A 21670-nucleotide genomic window follows, 5' to 3' on the forward strand; every position below is an offset into this window, starting at 1 on the left:
TTTTTCGTATTTCAGTTTCTCATATGGTTTGCGATGTTCGGTGCGCTTGTTTTTTTCAAAATCGTTACTTCTTCGATTTTTGTAATCGTTACTACGGTCGTTCTTCTCGTAGTTATTATATCGGCGACTCTTCTCGTAATTTGAACTTTTGCTGTCGTCGTACTTCTTGGAACGCTTAAATTCCGAGTAGTTGTTCAAAGCTCGGGCTTTTGGTTTAACCTGAACTTCGACGCCTCCTACCCATTCTTCTATGCGCGTCATCGCTTCAAGTCGTTGCTCCATCTTTTCCAAATCTTGGAGTTCAACTTCGGTGATTCGAGCTTTGAGTGATGAATGAAGTTTATAGAAAACTGAGCGTGCAATGTCTTCTTTGGGAGTGTTACTTGTCATAAGAATTCTCATCCACGTTAATACTTCGGATACATGGGCAGTTGACGATGATTCGGTGACTTCAAGCTTCGCAAAGTAGGTTCGAGCATCACTCTGTCTTTGAGGGCTCCACGCGTACTCGATGAAACTTTGGCGGAATTGATAATATTCGCCAATGTCGGCGGTATTAGCCTTCCAAATTTCCATAAAGGGAAGCTCTTGGCAGTTTACAACCGATTTGAGTACACTTATGAACTGCGTCTCGCTTGCTTGGAAACTTTCCAGTTGACTATCGAATTCTCTTAAGTACTGGAAGACTTTAAATTGGTTATTTTTCCCGAATTTCAGGTTTTGATCCTGCGTTATGCCTGATTTTATGACCTTCGTGTTTTGGCCAAATTTCAAGTCAAATCGGAGATCTCTACACGTTAGCTTCCTGCGTTCCTGCGGTTGCGGCGTCGCTTGCGGCTGCGGCTGGAACTGCGGCGGCGGATACGGGTACGCGTGCTGATGCATGAACACCTGCGGAGGCGGAAACTGCGGCTGACCATAAAATTGCTGCTTTGGCTGTGGCTGCGGCTGCTGTTGGTGAAGCGCTTCGTGTAGATTGTATCTTTGGGGCGTCGACGCGCCTGGATTTGGCGGCGCGTTTCGCGGGGATTGTGTTAAAATCGGTGAAACCTGCGGCATCTGGTGCGGCGTGTTCCGCGCATTATTTTGAGGTGGTTGCGCACGCAAGCGCTGCGCTTCAGCTTCCAATCGTTGCTGATTTTCGATGTCGAAGAGACGCTGCACTTCCTGTTGGATTCGCTGTTGGTCATCTTCTCTCATCTGTTCCATCTCTTCGCGATAATCTTTTATGAACTCGTCGAATTTTTTGTAAATGCCGGTCAAGTCTTTGTTGTCTTGGTCGGATGTAGTTTGTACTTTGTGGAACTCTTCGTGCAACTCTTTCATTAATCCACTTATTTCTCGATTTCGATCTTTCAGTCGGTTGATTTGGACTGCTTGCGTAATCATGTGTTGTTCTATTACGTGTTTGTACTCGGCGAAAACTTCATTGAAACTTTCTTTAACTTCACATATCTGCTTTTTGAATTTGCACTGTTGTAAAATAATGCGCTGTTCGAGTTCAATATACGCGAGACCGAGGTCATTTCTTGTACGGTGGGTTGCTTTTTCAACGTCTATTACACGGTTAAATAACCGCATACCGTTTGCGTCTAAATTATCGATCGCCTTATAATTCCATTCGCGGAAATTTGTTTCTTCGGCCACTGAGTACTCGGTTGGATACTTTTCTTCCAACACCTTTCCTTTTATCCATTTTTCTGTTTTCTTCACGTACACTGGTCGCAGATCCAATCTTTTAGCTAATTTCTCTGCTCTCTTTTTCAGCAACGCTTCGGACATCTTGGGCATCGTCTCTCCGTCGGTGTCATCTTCACTAGGATTCTGAACTTCCGTTGGAGCTTGGGCCAACTGTTCACCCGGAGCAGCAGCTTGCACGTTCTTGCCAGGATCGGTTCCAAAGTCGATTAGCTCTTTGGTAAGATGCAGCATATTGTCGACGTTGATTTGCGCCGGTGCACGGTTAAGTAACGGTGACTGTGTTACAGGTGCGTTGGACAATCTACGCAGATGGCTCGTACATTGATCATTTCCATCGGAGACCACTTCAGACTCCACTGGACCGCTTTTTAGAAAATCCAGTGTGCCTTCTTGTAACAGCCGTTCGTATTCCAGGTTAGTATACTTCGAAGATGGTTTGTTATTCTCGAAGTTGACATCGTATAGGTTTCTATTTATACGTTCGCCTAACGGATCTTTTTTCTTTTCAGTTTTCTTTTTGGAAATCGGTGTCTTCTTAATTTTGAACATTTCACGACGTCGGAGATCAGCTTCTTTCGCTGCATTGCGAATTGATTTACGAGGTAAATTTGATTCAACTATTTCTTCCGCTTCTGATATTTCGTCAGACTCGTACGTGTAAATGCCGACACTCGATCTTCTTTCTTTTTCAGGATGCTGTTCGCTGAATCTACTAGCCAATGGGAAGCTACCTCGACGACCGCTAGAATCGGACGGAGGAATCACGTTTTCTTCTTCCATTACGTAGCCGGAAAATATCAGGTAATTTTCGAAATTCACGAACACGAAGTCTTATTCGGTCAACGATATTAATTCGTAGTTTGTCTTTTTCAGGTAAGCAACTTTACGCAAATAGTCTACGATGACGTCGCTAAAAACCGTTACGCGAGCCTGTCGAACTGTGCTCGATTTTTACACACAACGAACTCGCACAACTTGGCACAAAAATTTCCACGTTTCGGCGAAATACACAAATTTTGGCATAAATTGACGTTCGAAATTTATACCTTCACGTACATATATAAAAAAATAGAAAGTCTTACGTATAAAAACACAAATATAGATCGCCAGGTTGATCTCTTCCTTGCACTGGGCCAATTCGTACAAAGGTATCGTCGCCACGTTGACGATGAAAAGCTTGATTTTCGCCGGATTCGATGAAAACTACACTTTTCGCAACGATTTACGCAACTTTTTGAAGAATCTGAGATCGGTGAACCGCTCCAAATTCTTCTTTTCGTAACAATTGGTATAAGAACCACGATATTGGGCGCCAAATGTAGTAGTGTGGGGTGTTACCGCACTTGCCACTTAGGTGGACTAACTGCTACATGTATCGAAGATGCTACTTGGTTGTACAATTTAAGGGTAGCTATCTCCGATGAGGGAAGAATGTCGGGAAACACTCTTTTACTAGGCCAAGGCTGAGGTACAGCTGCTAAGATCGTAGAACGAACGCGACACAAATAAGTTGATACCGGAGGTACTTTAAGACGCTTTATTACGTGTGTCAGAGACAGCTTCTCTACTAGAATCTGCTCTATTAATACATATAAAAGACTACACGAAATATACAAGCGAATGAGTAAAGACACGATTACTACAGAATAAAAACAAGTCCCTAAGTTGAGCTTACTCATCTGCATAGCAGGTATTCAGTCTCAACGTTGTGTAGCACAGCTAACGAAAAACATACTGATGCTGCTTTCACAGCATCCGATCGGTGAAGCTTCTTCGAACTACACCGCCAGATCGCGCCACTAATGGAGCTGCGCGATGCTGCGTATGTGGGCTCACAACTTCCACTTATGGTGGTAGCTGCGGGCGCACGACCTACCGGTACAAAATCATTCGCGAACGAATTGATTCATTCTAAGTGAATCATTCGCGAACGAATCGATCCATTCTAAGTGAATCATTCGCGAACGAATCGATTCATTCTAAGTGAATCATTCGCGAACGAATCGATTTATTCTAAGTAAATCATTCGCGAACGAATCGATTCATTCTAAGTGAATCATTCGCGAACGAATCGATTCATTTTAAGTGAATCATTCGCGAACGAATTGATTCATTTTCAGTTGATCATTCGCGAACGAAATTGATCAATTTTTAGTGAATCATTCGCGAACGAATTGATTCATTATTTGTGAATCATTCGCGAACAAATTACCTGATTTTCAATGGATCATTCACAAACGACCAGATCAAGTTTCTTCTGATATTTCGATTCAGTTTTGGTAAATCGTACTCGAACAAATTGATTCATTTTTTGGCGAACCATTCGTGAACGAATTGATTCATCCACCTAATTTTTAGAGAATCATTTGCGAACGAATTGAATAATTTTTGGTGAATCATTCGCGAATTAATCGATTCATCTACTTAATTTTTAGTGAATCATTCACAAACGAATTGATTCATTTTTAGTGAATCATTCGCAAACGAACAGTTTTGGTGAATCGGTAACGAACGAGTTGATTTATTTTTAAATGAATCCTTCATGAACGAATTGATTCATTTTTAGTGAATCATTCGCGAATGAATTGATTCATTTCCACGGAATCATTCGCGAACGAATAAATTTATATTTAGTGAATCATTTGCAAACGAATTGATTCATTTTTACTCAATCATTCATGAACGAATTGATTCATTTTTACTGAATCATTCGCGAACGAATTGATTCATTTCTAATGAATCATTCACTTCTAATGAATCTTTCACGAACGAATTGATTCATTTTTAATGGACCACCACTAAACGAATAGATCTAGTTTCTTTTGATATTTTGATTCAGGTATGATGAATGGTTCACGAACGAATTGATTCATATTCAGTGAATTATTCATGAACAAATTGAATCATTTTTAATGAATCATTCGCGAACGAATAGTTTTGGTGAATCGTTAACGAACGAGTTGATTTATTTTTAAATGAATCCTCCATGAACGAATTGATGCATTTTTAGTGAATCATTCGCGAACGAATTGATTCATTTTCACGGAATCATTTGTGAACGAATTGGTTCATTTTTACTGAATCATTCGCGAACGAATCAATTTACTTTTAGTGAATCATTTGCGAACGAATCAATTCATTTTTACTGAATCATTCGCGAACGAATTGATTAATTTGTAATGAATCATTCACGAACGAATTGATTCATTTTAATGAATCATTCACTAAACGAATAGATCATGTTTCTTTAGATATTTTGATTCAGTTTTGGTGAATGGCTCACGAACGAATTGATTCATTTTTAGTGAATCATTCGCAAACGAATCAATTCATTTTTAATGAATCATTCACAAACGACTAGATCAAGTTTCTTTTGATATTTTGATCAGGGATAGTACAAAATCAGCTGTACCAAGAGATCAAAAAAGAATTTTAGAGCTGAAAAAATGTCATCCAAACCTTCTCCTCTCTCCACCATATGAGAAAAAAACGTGTTTTTCACGCAAAAGAGTCTTATCCTTCACCATGCTGACCAACAATTTGAAATCTCGGCAGTATACAGGGAACGATCAGACAGATTGGAAAATTTTTGCACATGAGACAAAAAAAACAGTTGTTTGCATTTAAGAAAAAAATTGTACCTACGTTTTTTGTTGAAATTTTGGTATTTTTTTGCAATTGAGTCGAAAACAGTGAAACTTTTTGATAATTGACACTTTTTTGCAATTTTGACCATGTTGAAACAGAAAACAAGACTTTTCGCAGTAGTGACAAAAACATTGGAACTTTTCTGCATTTGTGATAAATACCTAATTACCTACATCTGCATGTTGGATGATAAAGGAGAATTTTCTGGAAATTTTTGCAAGAAATCAGAACGGAAGCATTAGTATCACAGGTGTTTGAAAAACAGTATTTGAAATCGGTGTAGTATAGCTCGACCTTGGAACCTGTGACTGTATACTCTTAATTCTTTTAAAGGGAAAATGAATTCTTTTGAAGTTGTAACTTGTAAGTCGCAGTCGAAAACCGCCAAGCTTTCCTGATATGGTCTTATAGCTTATTTCGTCGCGAATAAAAACACAAATCGTTCAAAAATATATTATACACTACCTACCTATGAAAAGCGTAAAGTTCAAAAGTAATAGACCAAGGGTAATACGAAAAAAGCAGATACTGCGATGTGGTAAGAGGTACGAAAAAATTGAAAGAAGGTCGTTGTCGAATAGACTTAGCATTTTTATTTTCACATTTTAAAAGCTTCGTGTACTATGTATCGATTACGCACAGGCAAAGCAAGTTAGTCGGGGGCAATGCCGCGTCGCTCTTATTCGACCTAGAAAATATAAAGTTGAAAAAAAAAAGAAAGAAAGGAGGAAACAAAGAAAAGAAAAAGAGAACTGGCCACCCCGCCGCACCCCCCATCGTCCAAAAAATATTATACGAATTAATTATTCGTGCATTTTTACAGAGTAAAGCGGGCAACGACAAATTGGGTGTAAAAAAATAATAACAACTCGCCTGCGGGGGCTGGGAGGGGGAGGGCTTCAAAGACGCATGTGTATTGATCGTTGGGGGTGCCGGCGTGTAATTTGGGCGTAAGTACGCGGTACTGCCGGCTGCCTGCTGCGGTCGTGGCAGTGTAATTCTTGCGTTTTGGTCCTCATTTAGCGGCCACGGACTTAAGCAGTTTGTCAGGTGGTAACTGCTCCTTAATCGAGAGAAAGTGATTAGAAAAGGGTCCGAAAAGCAATTTCGTTGTTAAGTGCTTCTTAGCACGCAACCCTGCGCCGCGCCGGTCCATTTCTTTGCTGATATGCGGCCACCCCCGCACCTCCCTTCGCCCAGACACATGGCGTATTTTCCGCGGCTAATGACGATCCGGCCTCTCCCGCATCGTTGCCAAATCGTTCTCTATTAATTTTCCGTCCACCGTTTGTTACAATCGTTTGATGAAAGAAATACGACCGACCGCCTGTATACACCTTACTCTTTCTCTTATAGTATTTCGTCCCCCCTTGCACCCCTTTATCTTACTTCTGTTTATGCTTTTCTCGACCATATCTGGCGTATTTGGTTGATTTTTTCCCCCTTGGTCGCGTCGTCGTCGTTCTGTCTCTCGAGCTCTTTTTACTCTTCGAATAAAATCCACGCTAAGGGGTAATTTAGCCAAAATACCGGAGACGTTATACAAGGTACCGACGACGTAAAAGAAGAACAGACAATAATGTCGCTATTACCGCGGCCAACCCCTCGCTGTCAGCCAGGGTAGGTACTTGTATTTTTATGCACACACACACGACACTCGCGAGTTATGACGATACCAAGGCTGAGCAAGAAGAGAAGGGAAGCTACTCGTACTGTATACATTACTACATATGTAGCCGTGGCCTTTGCGCTGCGATATTTCGGGTAGTTTTTCTAATCAGTTAACCCATCTGGTACCTTCTCGATTTATTTTTTTTGCCTTAAATACCGCGTGAATTTTCTATTGATTGAATATTTTATAGAGGTTTTGGAAAAAAATTCATAAATAATCATCGGCTCATTCAAAATTGATGATTTTATACTTTTTGAAAAACCGAAAGTTCAAAGAATTCAAAAACTGAGGTACATTGAAGAAAAACCGAAGCTATCAACCCTTTTTGGGGCATTGAAAGGGGGGTTGGAAAAAATGAAAATTCTGGTCGAAACTTTTGGGGTGAATAGCAGGTTTTTGAGAATATACGTATTTTTGTTTTTTTACAGATTCCGAATCTCCACTCTCTCCCCTATCCAACAATGCCTCACACTTTATGTCCCGGGGCGTTTGAAGCTCCAAAATATCAATTTTGGAAAATTCAATCGGTAGATAGCATGCCAATAATTTCGAAATATTTCCCTTTGGTACTTATTTATGGTAATCTTCGCCGCTATGAATCTTGGCTCAAAACTAATTTCACAGTGTGAAAGGGCATCCAAAGCTGATTCAAAAACGTTCATAAAGTTTTGTCAAAAGTCCAAAGTTGAACTTTCATTGAAAGTTCAACTTTGAACTTTTATAAAATTTTTATGAACTTTTACATGAACGTTTTTGAATCAAATTTGGATGTCATTTGGAACTGTGAAATTATTTTCGAGTCAATAAGTTTTCTAGCGGAAAAGTTATGAGCCCCCGAAGTGGAATACTTCAGGAAATTGGTAAAGCAAAATAAAACCTCCCCGCTGGGCCCTCGAGAGGGCTGGGAGGATTATTGGCGTTTTTTTTTCAAGTAGTTGAATCGGTAGGTTATGTGAAAAAAATTTGAACAAAATCGAAAGACATGGGGTCAAAATATGGGTCAAATTGAAATGGAATGACCCCTGGACGAGTATACTCGTCATTGGTACAAAGGGCCATGTACTAGTTGGACGAGTATACTCGTCTGCGGTACCGAATGGGTTAAGCAATATCGGCGGCATTTTACGTCGTTGAATGCTCGCTAAGCTATCATTAATTCATAATTAAGAGTTTTATGGCCTGTGTTTGCAGCGACCTATACGGGCTTGACCGTTCCACCAACGCGTAATAAAAGGCGCTATGTTTCAGGTTTTTCTTTTTTTTCTTTTTTTTATGCTTACACGATCGTAAAATTCAACCCTGTACTATGTTCTTGTTACTTTTGAAGCCGACTAAGGTACTTCCTTGTTTTGTCTTCGAATTACCGCTCAGTTAGTTCCTTGTTCGAGACGTATTGCTGGAGGAGGTTGTATAGGTATGTTAATTATGTCACGTGTACTTTTCGAGTGGAAAAATCGGATCTTTTTTTTTGCATGTTTGGGATAGTTTTTGGTCTTGTATTGAGGAAAATCGGGTGCTGTGGGAATTTGAGAGTTAGCTTCGTCTTCTTGTCGAAGGGTTTTCCCAGTCACAGAATATCAATAACAGCTATAATAATCTCATTTCAACAGAGCACGTGTTCGTGTAGTTTTTGGGGCAGGGATCATCTGGAAATTTTCTGTTTTAGAGACTTTTTTAGCCGAAGTTTTTGATTTTGACGGCCACGGGGATTTTCTTTTTGTCTCAAGACCTTTTTCCTGTAAGGAATTATCCCTCCAGAGTTTTTGATCTCAAGATTTTTCGATTCTTCCGGTTTCCAGACATTTCTATTCTTTTGATTTCCAGATTTTTTTCCAGAGTTTATTGATCTGCAAATTTTATTCTCGAGATTTTTCTCTTTAGAATTCATGATTTCAAGATTTCTCTCTTAAGAGTTTTCCTCTGATACTTTTGCATTTTGAGATTTTATTTTTGTTTTTTCCTCGAATTTTCTGCTCTCAAGGTTTATCTGAGATTGTAAAATAAAGATTATATGTACGTATTATTATTCTTGATAACACTAGGCAACAATTTTTGACCTTTTTTTTGTGTTCGGGTTGAAAATGGGCTTAATCGATAGTTTAGACCCTAAAACAAAAAACAGAGTGGGGATTTTCAATTTGAGTTGTTTTTGTAGTCAGGAGAGATGATCAAAGTTGCAAAAATGGCCGTTTTTGCCCTATTTCACAAGTTTGTGGAGACATCAGTATGATGTTTCAAAAAAAACCAAGGTCATATTCGGATTCTACGCACTTTTTTTAAGTAAACAATTTCACCGGATTTTTGATTTTCGAAGTTTCAAGCGCATACGGAAGATTTTTGTTTGTAACATATTTTTAAAACTCGGAGCGCGCGACGCTGGCGTTACTCCACCACGTAATCGTGGCTCGGAACCGTGTTCGCGCGGGCGAGGCTCTCGCTTCAAGTTTTAAAATATGTTACAAACAAAAATCTTCTGTATGCGCTTGAAACTTCGAAAATCAAAAATCCGGTGAAAGTGTTTACTTAAAAAAGTGCGTAGAATCCGAATATGACCTTGGTTTTTTTTGAAACATAATACTGATGTCTCCACAAACTTGTGAAATAGGGCAAAAACGGCCATTTTTGCAACTTTGATCATCTCTCCTGACTACAAAAACAACTCAAATTGAAAATCCCCACTCTGTTTTTTGTTTTAGGGTCTAAACTATCGATTAAGCCCATTTTCAACCCGAACACAAATATGCCGTTGCCTAGTGTAATTTATTCTCAATTTTTTACTTCAAAAAATACATTTTATAGGAATTCGAGGGCATTTAGCTTACTTTATTCAAAACTTTTTATCTAATTGTACCTTTAGAGTCAGAATTGAAAATACATACTCTGATGGAGTCTCTCAAGGCTCTGTGCTTAGCACCATCCTATTTATACTCCCAATTGATGATATCTGTAGTATTATCCCCCAACCTCTTTCCTTAAGAATTTTTGCAGATGATATGTAATTACGTACTAGAGCTGAAAACGGTACTCGCTGACAGAGGGTAACTATCGTATCCGTATTGTAAATTCTCGCTACTCGGTAATAGCGGGTAGCGAATTGAAAAAATGCTGCACCGGTTCAGGATATAACTAGTAGCGCATTGAATGGGTAGCTGGTGTACTGGCATGACATCATCATTGTCATCAATCATGTCAAACGTCAATCACACACACGAACGACAGGTGTCGAAGCGTAACTCCTCCCACTTAAGCATTGTCAAATTTTGGGGTGCGTGTGCAGACCAAGTGCGAAAACATTCGGGTTGTACTCGCTATATGCTACTATCTATATCCGAATCAACCCAATACAACCACTAGCGGGTTTAGCCGGTATTTTAACCAGATACCGGTAAGCGGGTAGCATAACCATTTTCAGCTCTATTACGTACATATAAACATTTCAATACGCTCAAATAGCATCAAACTAGCCTCAGAAATGATCCAAAAAACTCTCAATTGAATCGAAAATGGGCTGAATCAAATGGACTAACATTTTCTGAATCTAAAACTCACTGTATACTTTTTACCAAGAGGAATAAAACTTACCCAGAACCTATCCTTGAATTCAAAGGACATCCTTTAGTTTTTAAACCAACTACCAAATTCCTCTGACTTAATTTTGATAAAAAACTTACTTGGACGCCTCATTTTCTCAACATAAAAGCTCAATTGTTAAAAATCCAAAGTATTACCCATCACGCCAACTATTACTCCACTTGTACAAAGCTCTGATACGTAGTAAAATTGAATATGGAGGTCCATGCTTTACAAACTTCTCAAATAAACCTACTAACATTCTCAAAACTGTTCAAAATTCCTCATTGCGCATCTGCATACTTAGGTGCTCTCTATTCGTCTCCAATTGATAGCATTTATTGTGAAGCTGTAGAGCTTCCTCCTGATTTCAGAAAATTCTCATGACTAACAAATTTTTAATAACTGTTGCAAATAATCCATCTCACCCTTTTCAAAGGTCATTCAATGTCTACAGCTCTCAGCATTTCCTCCATACTTCAGGTCCAATCCCAGAATTTATTGAAAATATGAACAACCTACAAATTAACCTAGTAAACCTTATCCATAAACCAATATCTTATCACCCTTGGTCTCTCAAATCTATACAGATGGAATTCTATTTAAGAAACTACCCAAAATATGATCACTCCCCATTATTAATCAAGAGTCATTACTTAGAACTGTTATCAAACTATACAGAATATAACTTATGCTTCACAGATGGTTCAAAAATTTCTAACATTCATACTGGTTATGCTTACACAATTAATGACAAAGTTCTCAGTTTCAAAATTCATAACTGTGCCTCAATTTTTACTGCTGAACTCACTGCCATAAAACATTGCCTAATAGATATAATTTCTATTCAATCAGAAAATAAAAAAATGTTAATCCAAAGCGACTCACTAAGTTCACTGCTATCCATTCAAAACATTTTTTCTGACCATCCCATAGTCCAAGACATACATAAGTCCCTTTTTAACCTCCAAAATTATGATTACTCAATTAGCTTCATGTATGTTCCCAGCCACATAGGTATCACTGGAAACGAAACTATTGATAGATTAGCAAAAACAGCCACTGCCTCCTCTCCTCTTACCTCTCTCACTCCTGATGATATTAAATCTCTAATCACTCGCAACACATTTACCAACTGGCAGAACTTTTGGTCACAACAAACTTCAAACAAACTCTTCCAACATAAAAAAGCAACCCTCCCCTGGAAAAATCTAGACCACCTGAACAGAAAAGAAGAAATCCTTATTACTAGACTAAGAATAGGTCAACAAAAATTACTCACAACCACTTATACCAAAAAGAACCAAAACCCCCATGCCAATTTTGCAGAAACGAACCCACATCCATTCAACACATACTTTTCAACTGTCCCCAACTGAAACAAAACCGACTTACATCTACAGATAAAAGAAAATCCACCTACTACCCCTGACGAACCCTCTGAAATACAAAAATTCATCTCCCTAAAAAAAAAAAACATCAACCTGACAAACCAAATCTAACCCCCCCTTTTTATGGGTGTAATAATCTTAAAATTATAAACACCCCCCCCCCCCAAAAAAAAAAGTTTCCTCTTACAAGTTTTCGATTTTTTGATAATGTCTTATAATATCTTAATATTATTCCTGATCTCAAGATTTTTCTCTGCAGATTTCTCGAACTTCAAATAATTCAGTCCCAAGATTTCTCTTTTCAAAATTTTTCTTTTTCATCTTTTATCTTGGAATTTTTCTCGTGATTTTTATCTTTCTATCATTCAAGATTTTTTCACCTGAGTTTTTCATCTTCAAACTTTTCTTTTATACAATTTTTTGGTCTCAAGATTTTTCATTTCAAAATTTTTGATATTGACATTTTTCTAATAATATTGGAAAATGTTTGCTTCTTTTGCTTCTAATGAAATTTATCTTTCAAGATGTTTTTATTTTGAGACTTTTTGATATCGAGGTTTTTTGCTTTTTTTTTCCTCAAGAGTTTTCAATCTTGAAATTTTTCTCGAGATTTTTACATTTTGAGACTTTTTCGTTCCTATATGTTGGCCTTGCTTAGTTTCGAAGTTTTTCTTGTTAGATTTTTTTGATCTTGAGATTCCTGTTTCTGGTGTTTTTGATCTTGGGATTTTTTGAAAACATTTACACTGAAAATTTTGTTGATCATTTGATACCGTTGATCTCCAGATTTCTCTTTTCAATGTTTCCCATCTTAAAGGTCATTAGGTCATGATTTTAAATTTTCTTAATACCTTTTTTTTCATCCAGATGTTTTAATCTTGACATTTTTTAGAAAGATTTTTCAGTTTCGAGACACTTGTACCAAAATTTTTTAGTCCCAAGATATTCCAATTTCAACACCTCCATTGCCTTTTGAAGTTCATCTCTCCAAAATTTTTTGATCTCACAAAATTCTGCTTCAAGATTTTTTCTACTTTTCAGTTTTAGGGTCCTTGATTATTTAGGAGATTTTTTTGTGTCGAAACGTTTTGAATTTGAAATTTTTTGACAATTTTGAGATTTTTTTCGAGTTTTTCTTTCGGGGTTTTTTGATTAACAGAGTTTTTTTTTCTGAACGCAAAAAATGCTTGTCATGATGACACTCTTTTTTTTCGTGCAAAAAATATTCCATCATAGATAATTGGGAATGGTTTACCAGAAACCGCAGATATGTATTCCAGGACTTGATAAGCTAATCAGAAAGATACCATATGAAAAAAATCTCACGCAGCTAGCTTGAGAAGACGTTGCCTAAAATTTTCAGATTACAATACGATTTGATGTTGATTCTTTATACACACCGACGTTTCTCATACCGAATGTACAATGTGAATTTAAACGATAAAAAAAGGAAATTTACGCCAAAATCTAGCAATAATTTTCAATCAACTGATTAAAAGTAAATCAATACCAGCTGATGATCAATAATATCAATATTGAAACGTGCTAATCGCACAAATGCACATAGACTTCTCATGCGAATTTATAATCAGGCGAAATTGGAACGGAAATGGGTAAAACTAACTAGCAACCATAGATAAGCTTACCTACTTCGCATGATAAACCAACCTCCGCAAAAAATAATACGTAATATAATGAGTAACATTACTGCAGTTGAATGCAAAAAAAAAAAAGAATTGTCAAACTAGTGACGACTTTAATCCATTCAACATGTCTGGTGCGTTTCCTAAAGAATTTTTATTCGCGACAGCTACCTCAGCGTATCAAATCGAAGGAGCATGGAATGAAGACGGTGACTACCCCAATCTCAAACATTCGCCTCTTCTGTAATTTTTAATTCCCAATTTTCCAATTTTTTGCTCGTCAGGAAAAGGAGAAAATGTATGAGATCGAATAATACATACAATGCCGCATATGGTCAAGAATCGGGATAATGCAGATGTCGCCTGCGACTCTTATCATTTATATAAAGAAGATGTCAAATTAATAAAGGATGCTGGAGTAAGTGGTTTCAATTAACTTGATGAGGTGTTGATTTTTATTTCAATTTGGTTTAGTTTAAATTTTAATTGCATGTTTTGAAATTATTGAAACTGGAAATAATTTTGACTTATTCTCGTTCTTTAATATTATGACAACGTGTTCTTATGCTTGGAATTTTTTATAGTTTAATATCTATCGATTTTCCATAAGTTGGACTCGTATACTACCGAACGGTGAAATCACCTTGATCAACCAAAAAGGCGTTGATTATTACCATAAGCTGATAGATGAGTTGATAAAAAATAACATTCAGCCGATGGTAAGTTTTAAATAAAACTATCTACCAGTAGTCTACTCTATGTCAAGGAATGTTTACCTTCAGTACCAATGAATTATTAGACTCGATTATACATGCTGGGTAGTGGGTACCTACTAATCAGCCTGAAAATGAAAAAATAAATTAGATCTGGCTTTTCTGCCTGGGCTAATCAAAATTTTTAATTTGCAAATTTTTTTTATAGGTAACAATGTATCATTGGGATTTACCCCAAAAATTGCAAGATATCGGAGGATGGGCCAATCCACTGATCGTCGATTACATGGAGGATTATGCTGATTTACTTTTTCAACTTTATGGCGATAAAGTATGAATGCACTCGTACCTAACCTTACAACTTAGAGGGTCCATATCTCCTTTTTATGAGCACCTCAGTCACTAAATTTTTTCTGAGTGCCTAATTTTTGACTCAAAATGAAGGTTGCTGCTGATTTCGGTCAAAATTAACTGACTTTCTTTGAGAGGGATGGTGGGAGGGGGTGATCCGCCCTAATACCTTACCTATCCAATCTACCTAATATACACCCAAAACTTGGTACATAATTTCATCTACAGCAACTTCTTGTTATGTAAGTAAGTTTGAAACTCAGATTTTCTTTTTGTAAAGGTAAAATGGTGGATTACCATAAATGAACCATTTCGAGTAGCAGAAGGTTATGAAACTAATCGTTTCGCACCTGCATTGAATCTACAATCATCGATAATGTATATTGTGATGCATCATGCTTTAAAAGCGCACGGTAGAATATTTCAATTATATAATAAGAAATATCGCTCAAAACAAAATGGTAAAATTTACGATATTTTTCAAAAAATACACCAACTGATCCCCCCTCCCAAAATAGCAGCATTAATCACTAGAGAGCTGAACTTTGCACAGGGAAAGTGAGTCTCTGCTTGGAGTGCAATCATTATGAAGGAAAAACGAAATCTAAAGAAGATATTGAAGCAGCTAACAGAGCTATCCAATTCCAGGTAGGTACATTGGTAGGTAGCGAAGTACCAATGCATGATTGGCGAGCGTAAACCTAAACGGCATTATTTTGAAATAGTTGGATATGTTTACCCATCCGATCTACAGCAATGAAGGCGGATATCCAAAAATAGTACAAGATATGGTCGATGAGATTAGTAAAAGAGAAGGTCGAAAACGATCGAAATTACCTGCATTCACAAACGAAGAAATACAATCATTAAAAGGTAGGTAGTACAGGTACCAACTTGGCTTTTTTAAAAAAGATTTTCTTCAGTTTATTTCAGCCCATGTTATGCCGGAAACTTATACGATATTTATATGTACCTATGTACTTATACTTCATCAATCCAGGAGCAAATGATTTTTTCGCTTTGATGAATTATACAACGCAATTATGTACTCCGAAATTTTCACAATATACCAACGCACTAACTAAACCTACTGGCTCATTTCATGATGATATTAACGCGACGTACTCCTCTGATCCTCAATGGCCCAGTAGTACAACACCATGGTTAAAAGTAATTGAAAGATAAAACACTGGTAATGTTATCATCAATAATTTCGAATATTCCAGTTCATTTGTACATTAAAAAATCTGTGTGATTTTATCTTAAGGTGGTTCCTTATGGATTACGAGAACTGTTGAAATATGTCAAGAATACGTGCAACAATCCTCCTGTGTTTATTAATGAAAACGGATATGCTGATGGTGGAGAATTAAATGATAAAGACAGGATTTCCTACCATAGAGTAAGTTTGTATCTAAAATTTTTTAACATACCTATCTATTAGGTACCTACATCTAAGGGTAGATTTAGGAATTGTACATATGTATATGTAATTTTTTTCCATGTGTTTTGACCAGGAGTACTTGAAAGAAGTCCTTAATGCGATGAATAACTACCAGTGTAACGTTATAGGGTATACAGCATTTTCATTATTGGATAATTTTGAATGGTTTTCAGGATACAGGTAAGATTTAAGAGATTTGAATTGAATTTAGAAATGAAAACATGTGTCTAATGTTTATTTTCAAACAGGGTACGGTTTGGTATCGTTCACGTGAATTTTAGCGACGAAAAAAGGAAACGTACTCCGAAATCGAGTTATAATTTTTTCAAACAACTCATTCAAAGCAGAACAATACCAGCCAATCAATGATATCAATTATTACCGTTTTTCATGAACATTGAACGTATTTCAGAAATTATTTGTTGAAATGTTAAGAAATTACCGTAGATACCTATGTATGTAGTACCTAATTACCTACCTAGATATTAAAATGCAATTATTTATAACACTTTTTTGAACTGGAAAGTCTTATACTGAAGTTGACTGAAACAAATTTACCACGAATATATACATTAGCCCTTTGAGACCCGAGAAGAATCTGAGGATGACGGATGAAAATCGAAAAATTTCCGTATACGAGAAGGAGTACATGTAACTTCGTTAAGCAGATTTTTTTAAAAAATGAGTTTTACTCGAAATTTTATTTTGGAATTTGAGGAAATGCTCAAAATGAGCATTTTTCTATCCCGATTTCAAAAAAAATTTTTGATGTAGGTATACAATAAATCTTCTCTTGGTGATACCAACATGAAAATCAGAAAATTTTGAATAATATATTACCAACATCAAAAAATTTTGAAGTAAAAATCCAAAATTTTGAGGAAAAATAAAAAATGATTTTCTGCTTCAGTTGGGGCAATCACAAATGTGGGGCTGATCATTTTCAAATCAAAAAGTTCATGGTATTGAATAGTAAAAAGGTTGAATTTCCGATGACCTAGAAAAGTTTTACAGAAAATGATATTTTTCATAATGGACTTTGGAACGACCTTGAAACTCAACTTCCAATGTATAGTGATACATAAATGCAAGTTGAACAATTGTTTTTTAAATTTTTTGTTCGCTTTTGGGAAATTGTCAATCTGATTTTTTTTTTTAAAACTGGGTTTTTTGGAGGGAGCGGAGTGGAGTAGGGGGAGGAGTGTCGATTGAAAATTTGCCAACTGGTACGAGGAAAAAAAATACCAATTTTGTCGAATAAATTGACCAGTTTTTATGAAATGACAATTTTGTAAATTGATAATAATATGTAATAGGTACATTGAGCTAAGTTCATTGAAAAATTGTTACTTTTATTTTTAAATTTATGGAAGTTTCAAACTGTGATTTTTTTGATTAGAGATAAGAATTGCCAGAATTGGCCCGAGTGAACCAAGGGCAAGAGCTCTCATAAATTCGAGTTTCGAGAGGAAAAAAACAACGTTTAAAAAAATTTATTTATTTCTTTTGATCCAAAATTTTAAAATTTCAATGATGAGTTTTTAAACATTTTAATTTTGAAAATTAAAAGTAGATGAACAGAGACTAGTGAAGTGAGGACAGGGCTCGTGCTCAATCCCCCCCCCAAAAAAAATTAATTGAAAAAGATCAAAAAAGTAATCAAAAAGTATAATTGATAACCAGCCAAAAAAGTGACAAAATGCGAGATAATCAAATACGAATTGAAATGTATTTAATTTTGAAAAGTTGAACTATTTCGAAACTTTTTGACGAAAAATCGAGACTATATTTCACAATTTTTTGGCAACAAAGTGAAGATTTTGGCAATTTCTGACGAAAAACGCAATTTTTGGAAAAATAAAACGAGAATGACAATTTTAACAAAAGTAATGCCAGTTCTGTGACCAACGTGTTCCGATACAGTCGTCTGTTGCTTGCGTTGCAAAGAATTGCTTTTATTGTGGTATATTTTATATATTGCTTATCTTATCTGTTAGTGTGTTTAATTTTCTAACATGTTCAGATAAAACCCACTAGTGAACTATTTTTATCACAACTAAACTGTACCAGTCTCAGCTCAGCTGAGCTGGTTTATCTATCAACAAACAACCAAAGGACAACTGGTACTGAGTACAGACCAGACATGTCATACTCATCAGCTGCAAAAAACGAAATCTTTCCATCCGCCGACCAAGCTATCATCTTCCCCTTCATTGATGGAGTACCAATCCAGTATTATGCTCGAAAAATGATTGGAAAAATAGGTAACAATATTCTTCATTGTGCTAAAATCTCAAACAATCGTGTCCGTATGTATCTCAGAAGCAGAGAAATTGCTGACCAGTTTCTCAAATCTGGAGGTGAAATTGAAATTGACAGAAAACTTATCAAGGGAAGGTGGTATAAACAAGAAAGGAATGATAAAAAAATCATCATCTCCAATGTGCCTCCCCATGTGCCTCACAATGAGATTATAAACATCATTATCTCTCATGGTATTACACCCTCATCCAAAATGAAGTTCTTACATTTGTCTCAAGAAGAAGATCTTACTTACATCTTATCTGAACGCAGATTTGTGTATATACCAGCAGAAGATGCTAATAAATTACCTTCCTCAGAGCTTATAAAACATAATGATGAAGAGTATAGGGTGTTCTACAATGATTCAATTATCAAATGCTTTGTCTGTCATCAATTTGGACATACCTCACAATCATGTGAATTTTATGTGGCTCCTACTCAAGTTCAAGAAACGAATCTACAACCAACAGATTTGAGTCAAAAACCAACTTTAACCATAACTGATGTTACAGCAGAAGAAAGTTCTTCACAGAAGCTCTCCCCTGAAGAAACAGTAAAGGACAATGAAAAAAGTCCAATCAACTCAGATGAAATAAATTCCTCAAACACCATCCAAATCAATACAGAATATTCTGAAAAAATGGATATTTCACAAACTCCAATTAAAAGACCTTTATCTACCAGCACTCTTTCTCAAGATGAACAGCTTTCCCAAACTATGTCCACCAGCAACGAAATGAAAACAACACCAAATTTGGAAAAGAAGAAGAAGAAGAGGAAAATCAAAAAAGTTAAACTAGATGAACCAGAGCCAATTTCAATTAATCAACTATTAGAGTCAATAGAAGATAACTTTGATGAAAAAAAGATGCACTATCCTCTCTCTTTTACCAACTTCAGATTACTTATGGAAATGGTTAAAGGACAGCAAGACCCTTATCCATGTGTCACACAATTTACTAATGATATTGATGGAGTTATTAAAATCCTATCTGAAAACTACAAGCACCTAGAATACAGATCTATGAAAATTAGATTTACAAAACTGCAGAATAAATTGAAAAAAACCACCCCTGAAGAAGAAAACAAACCTGACCATACATCAGAATCATCTGAAGACTCATCATCATCATCATCAGAGAATGAGAAAAACTTGAATTAATTCCTACTTTTGTTTTGTTTTTGTTTTTGTTTTTTCTTACTAGATATCCATGATAATGTTACTGCTATTATTTTAGTATTTAGTTTACTACCTATTCAGTAGAAATATTTATAGCATTGTTGTAGGTATTTAGGAACTTGATTGTAAATAATTTTTGAATCTTATAAGCTAGTCAAAAAACAAAAAAAACAAAAAAGCAAAAACAAAAAAAAAAAAATCAAATCAAATTACTTTTGGATTATTAAATCAAAACAAAATTTTAAAAATTTTCTACAAACATGAAATTTGTAAAAAAAAAAAAAAAAAAAAAAAATTGCTGGAAAATTTCAATCTTTTCTCACCCCCCCCCATCTTTTTTTTTTTTTTTTTAAATAGTCTGGTATGAATTTTCTCATTCAATGGAATATAAATGGTGTTTATAGCCACTCTGGTGAACTCAAGACTCTCATAAGCAAATTTAACCCTGAAATTATTGCCTTACAAGAGACACATCTCCGCAATCATCACTCTTTTAACCTCCGAAACTACAGCTCTTATCGTTTCAACTTTCAAGGAGGAAATAAAGCTTGCGGAGGCACAGCAATTTTTGTAAAAAAAACTACCTTATCATCTACCTTAAATATTTCTATAGGCAATATCCAAGCAAATGCAATAACCATTGAGGCTCCAAATTTTTATAAGTCAAAAATATCTGTCTGTAATGTTTACATCCCTCCTCACCAGGACATAACAGAATATGAATTAGATCAACTTTTTGCCCAAATACCAAAACCTTATATTGTTGTAGGGGATTTTAATGCCCACTCCAAAACTTGGGGATCAAGTATCACAAATAATAGAGGTAATGTAATTGACAAATTTCTCCTGAAAAATGATACTTTCCTTCTGAACGAGTCAAAACACACTCACTTTAACATTTCTAATGGTACCTATTCAAACATTGATTTAGCTTTTTGTTCCCCAAACATTTCTCATCTTTTGAACTGGAACCCCCATGATGACCTTTATTATAGTGACCACTTTCCAATTAGCATCAACATCCCTCTTCAAACTCAGAAACCCACACATGAAAAATGTCCCAAGTGGATTCTAAACAAGGTAAACTGGTCACATTTCAACAAAAAAGTTCTCCCAATTGACTTTACACTAGATGATCTGGACACTATAGTTTCATATTTCACAACTTCTATTATCCAAGCAGCTGAAGAAACCATTCCAAAAACTTCAACCAAAGTTCCCAAAAAATCTGTCCCATGGTGGTGTCATGAACTAAAAACTGCAATCCAAGATAGAAAAAGATCATTAAAAAAGTACCAAAAAAATCGCACTCTTGACAACCTCATTGATTTCAAGAAAAAAAGAGCTATTGCTCGCCAAATCAACTTATCTAAACAAAGAGAAAGTTGGAATAATTTCATGTTGAGCATCACCCAAAGCACATCTACAAAAGAAATGTGGAAAAAAGTTCAAATCCTTAAAGGAAGTTATATACCTACTGAAATACCCTACTTAGTAGATGACAATGTGATAGTGCATATGGCCAACCTGGTGTCAACGTACAATTAGGGTTTACTACTGTGGTAACACTGCGTCCGTCCTTGTAAGCGGAGCTCCGTCCGAGCTACGTAGAGGAGAACGAGTTAGTCTGCTAGTACCAGTCTGTTAAGTCAGTTAATAGTACTGGCAGCGTGAGTCTGTTCTTATAGCTAGGAGAGACACCAACGTGTACCTCCGTGCTCGTTCTCCCTGATCAAGAGGACAAAGGACAGCACGCCATCCGTGTTCGGTTTAATTACCAACCCATTATAATCTTAAATGAGTTAATTTACCCGTTCGCGGGAGTTTTGTTAATATACCCCATCGAGGGAGTTCGGTTAATGTTTAAAGTACCCCATCGAGGGAGTAATTCGTGTTAATATACCCTTTAAGGGAGTTCTTATGTAAATGTAACGTAAATAAATACCTCTTGAGTAACCAAAACCGTATTTATTATCGTAATATGCAATATTCTATTTCATCTGTACTGTGTATCCTGTGTTATCCGAGCAAATAACAGGTAAGTCCACATAGT

General features: G+C 36.2%; 1 protein-coding gene across 1 annotated transcript; it reads left to right on the forward strand.

Annotated features, from left to right (window-relative positions):
* Nucleotides 1–13705: 13705 nt before the first annotated feature.
* Nucleotides 13706–16635, forward strand: LOC135847854 (myrosinase 1-like). The gene is made up of 11 exons (XM_065367581.1): nucleotides 13706–13834; nucleotides 13910–14043; nucleotides 14210–14344; nucleotides 14547–14669; nucleotides 14970–15150; nucleotides 15243–15337; nucleotides 15415–15562; nucleotides 15690–15859; nucleotides 15957–16091; nucleotides 16207–16313; nucleotides 16382–16635. Exons 2-11 carry the CDS (start codon nucleotides 13948–13950, stop codon nucleotides 16500–16502), a joined length of 1311 nt encoding a protein of 436 aa, XP_065223653.1. The 5' UTR covers nucleotides 13706–13834; nucleotides 13910–13947; the 3' UTR covers nucleotides 16503–16635.
* The last annotated feature ends 5035 nt before the right edge of the window (nucleotides 16636–21670 follow it).

The sequence above is a fragment of the Planococcus citri genome, chromosome 5 (genome assembly GCF_950023065.1).
Source record: "Planococcus citri chromosome 5, ihPlaCitr1.1, whole genome shotgun sequence".
Taxonomy (NCBI): domain Eukaryota; kingdom Metazoa; phylum Arthropoda; class Insecta; order Hemiptera; family Pseudococcidae; genus Planococcus; species Planococcus citri.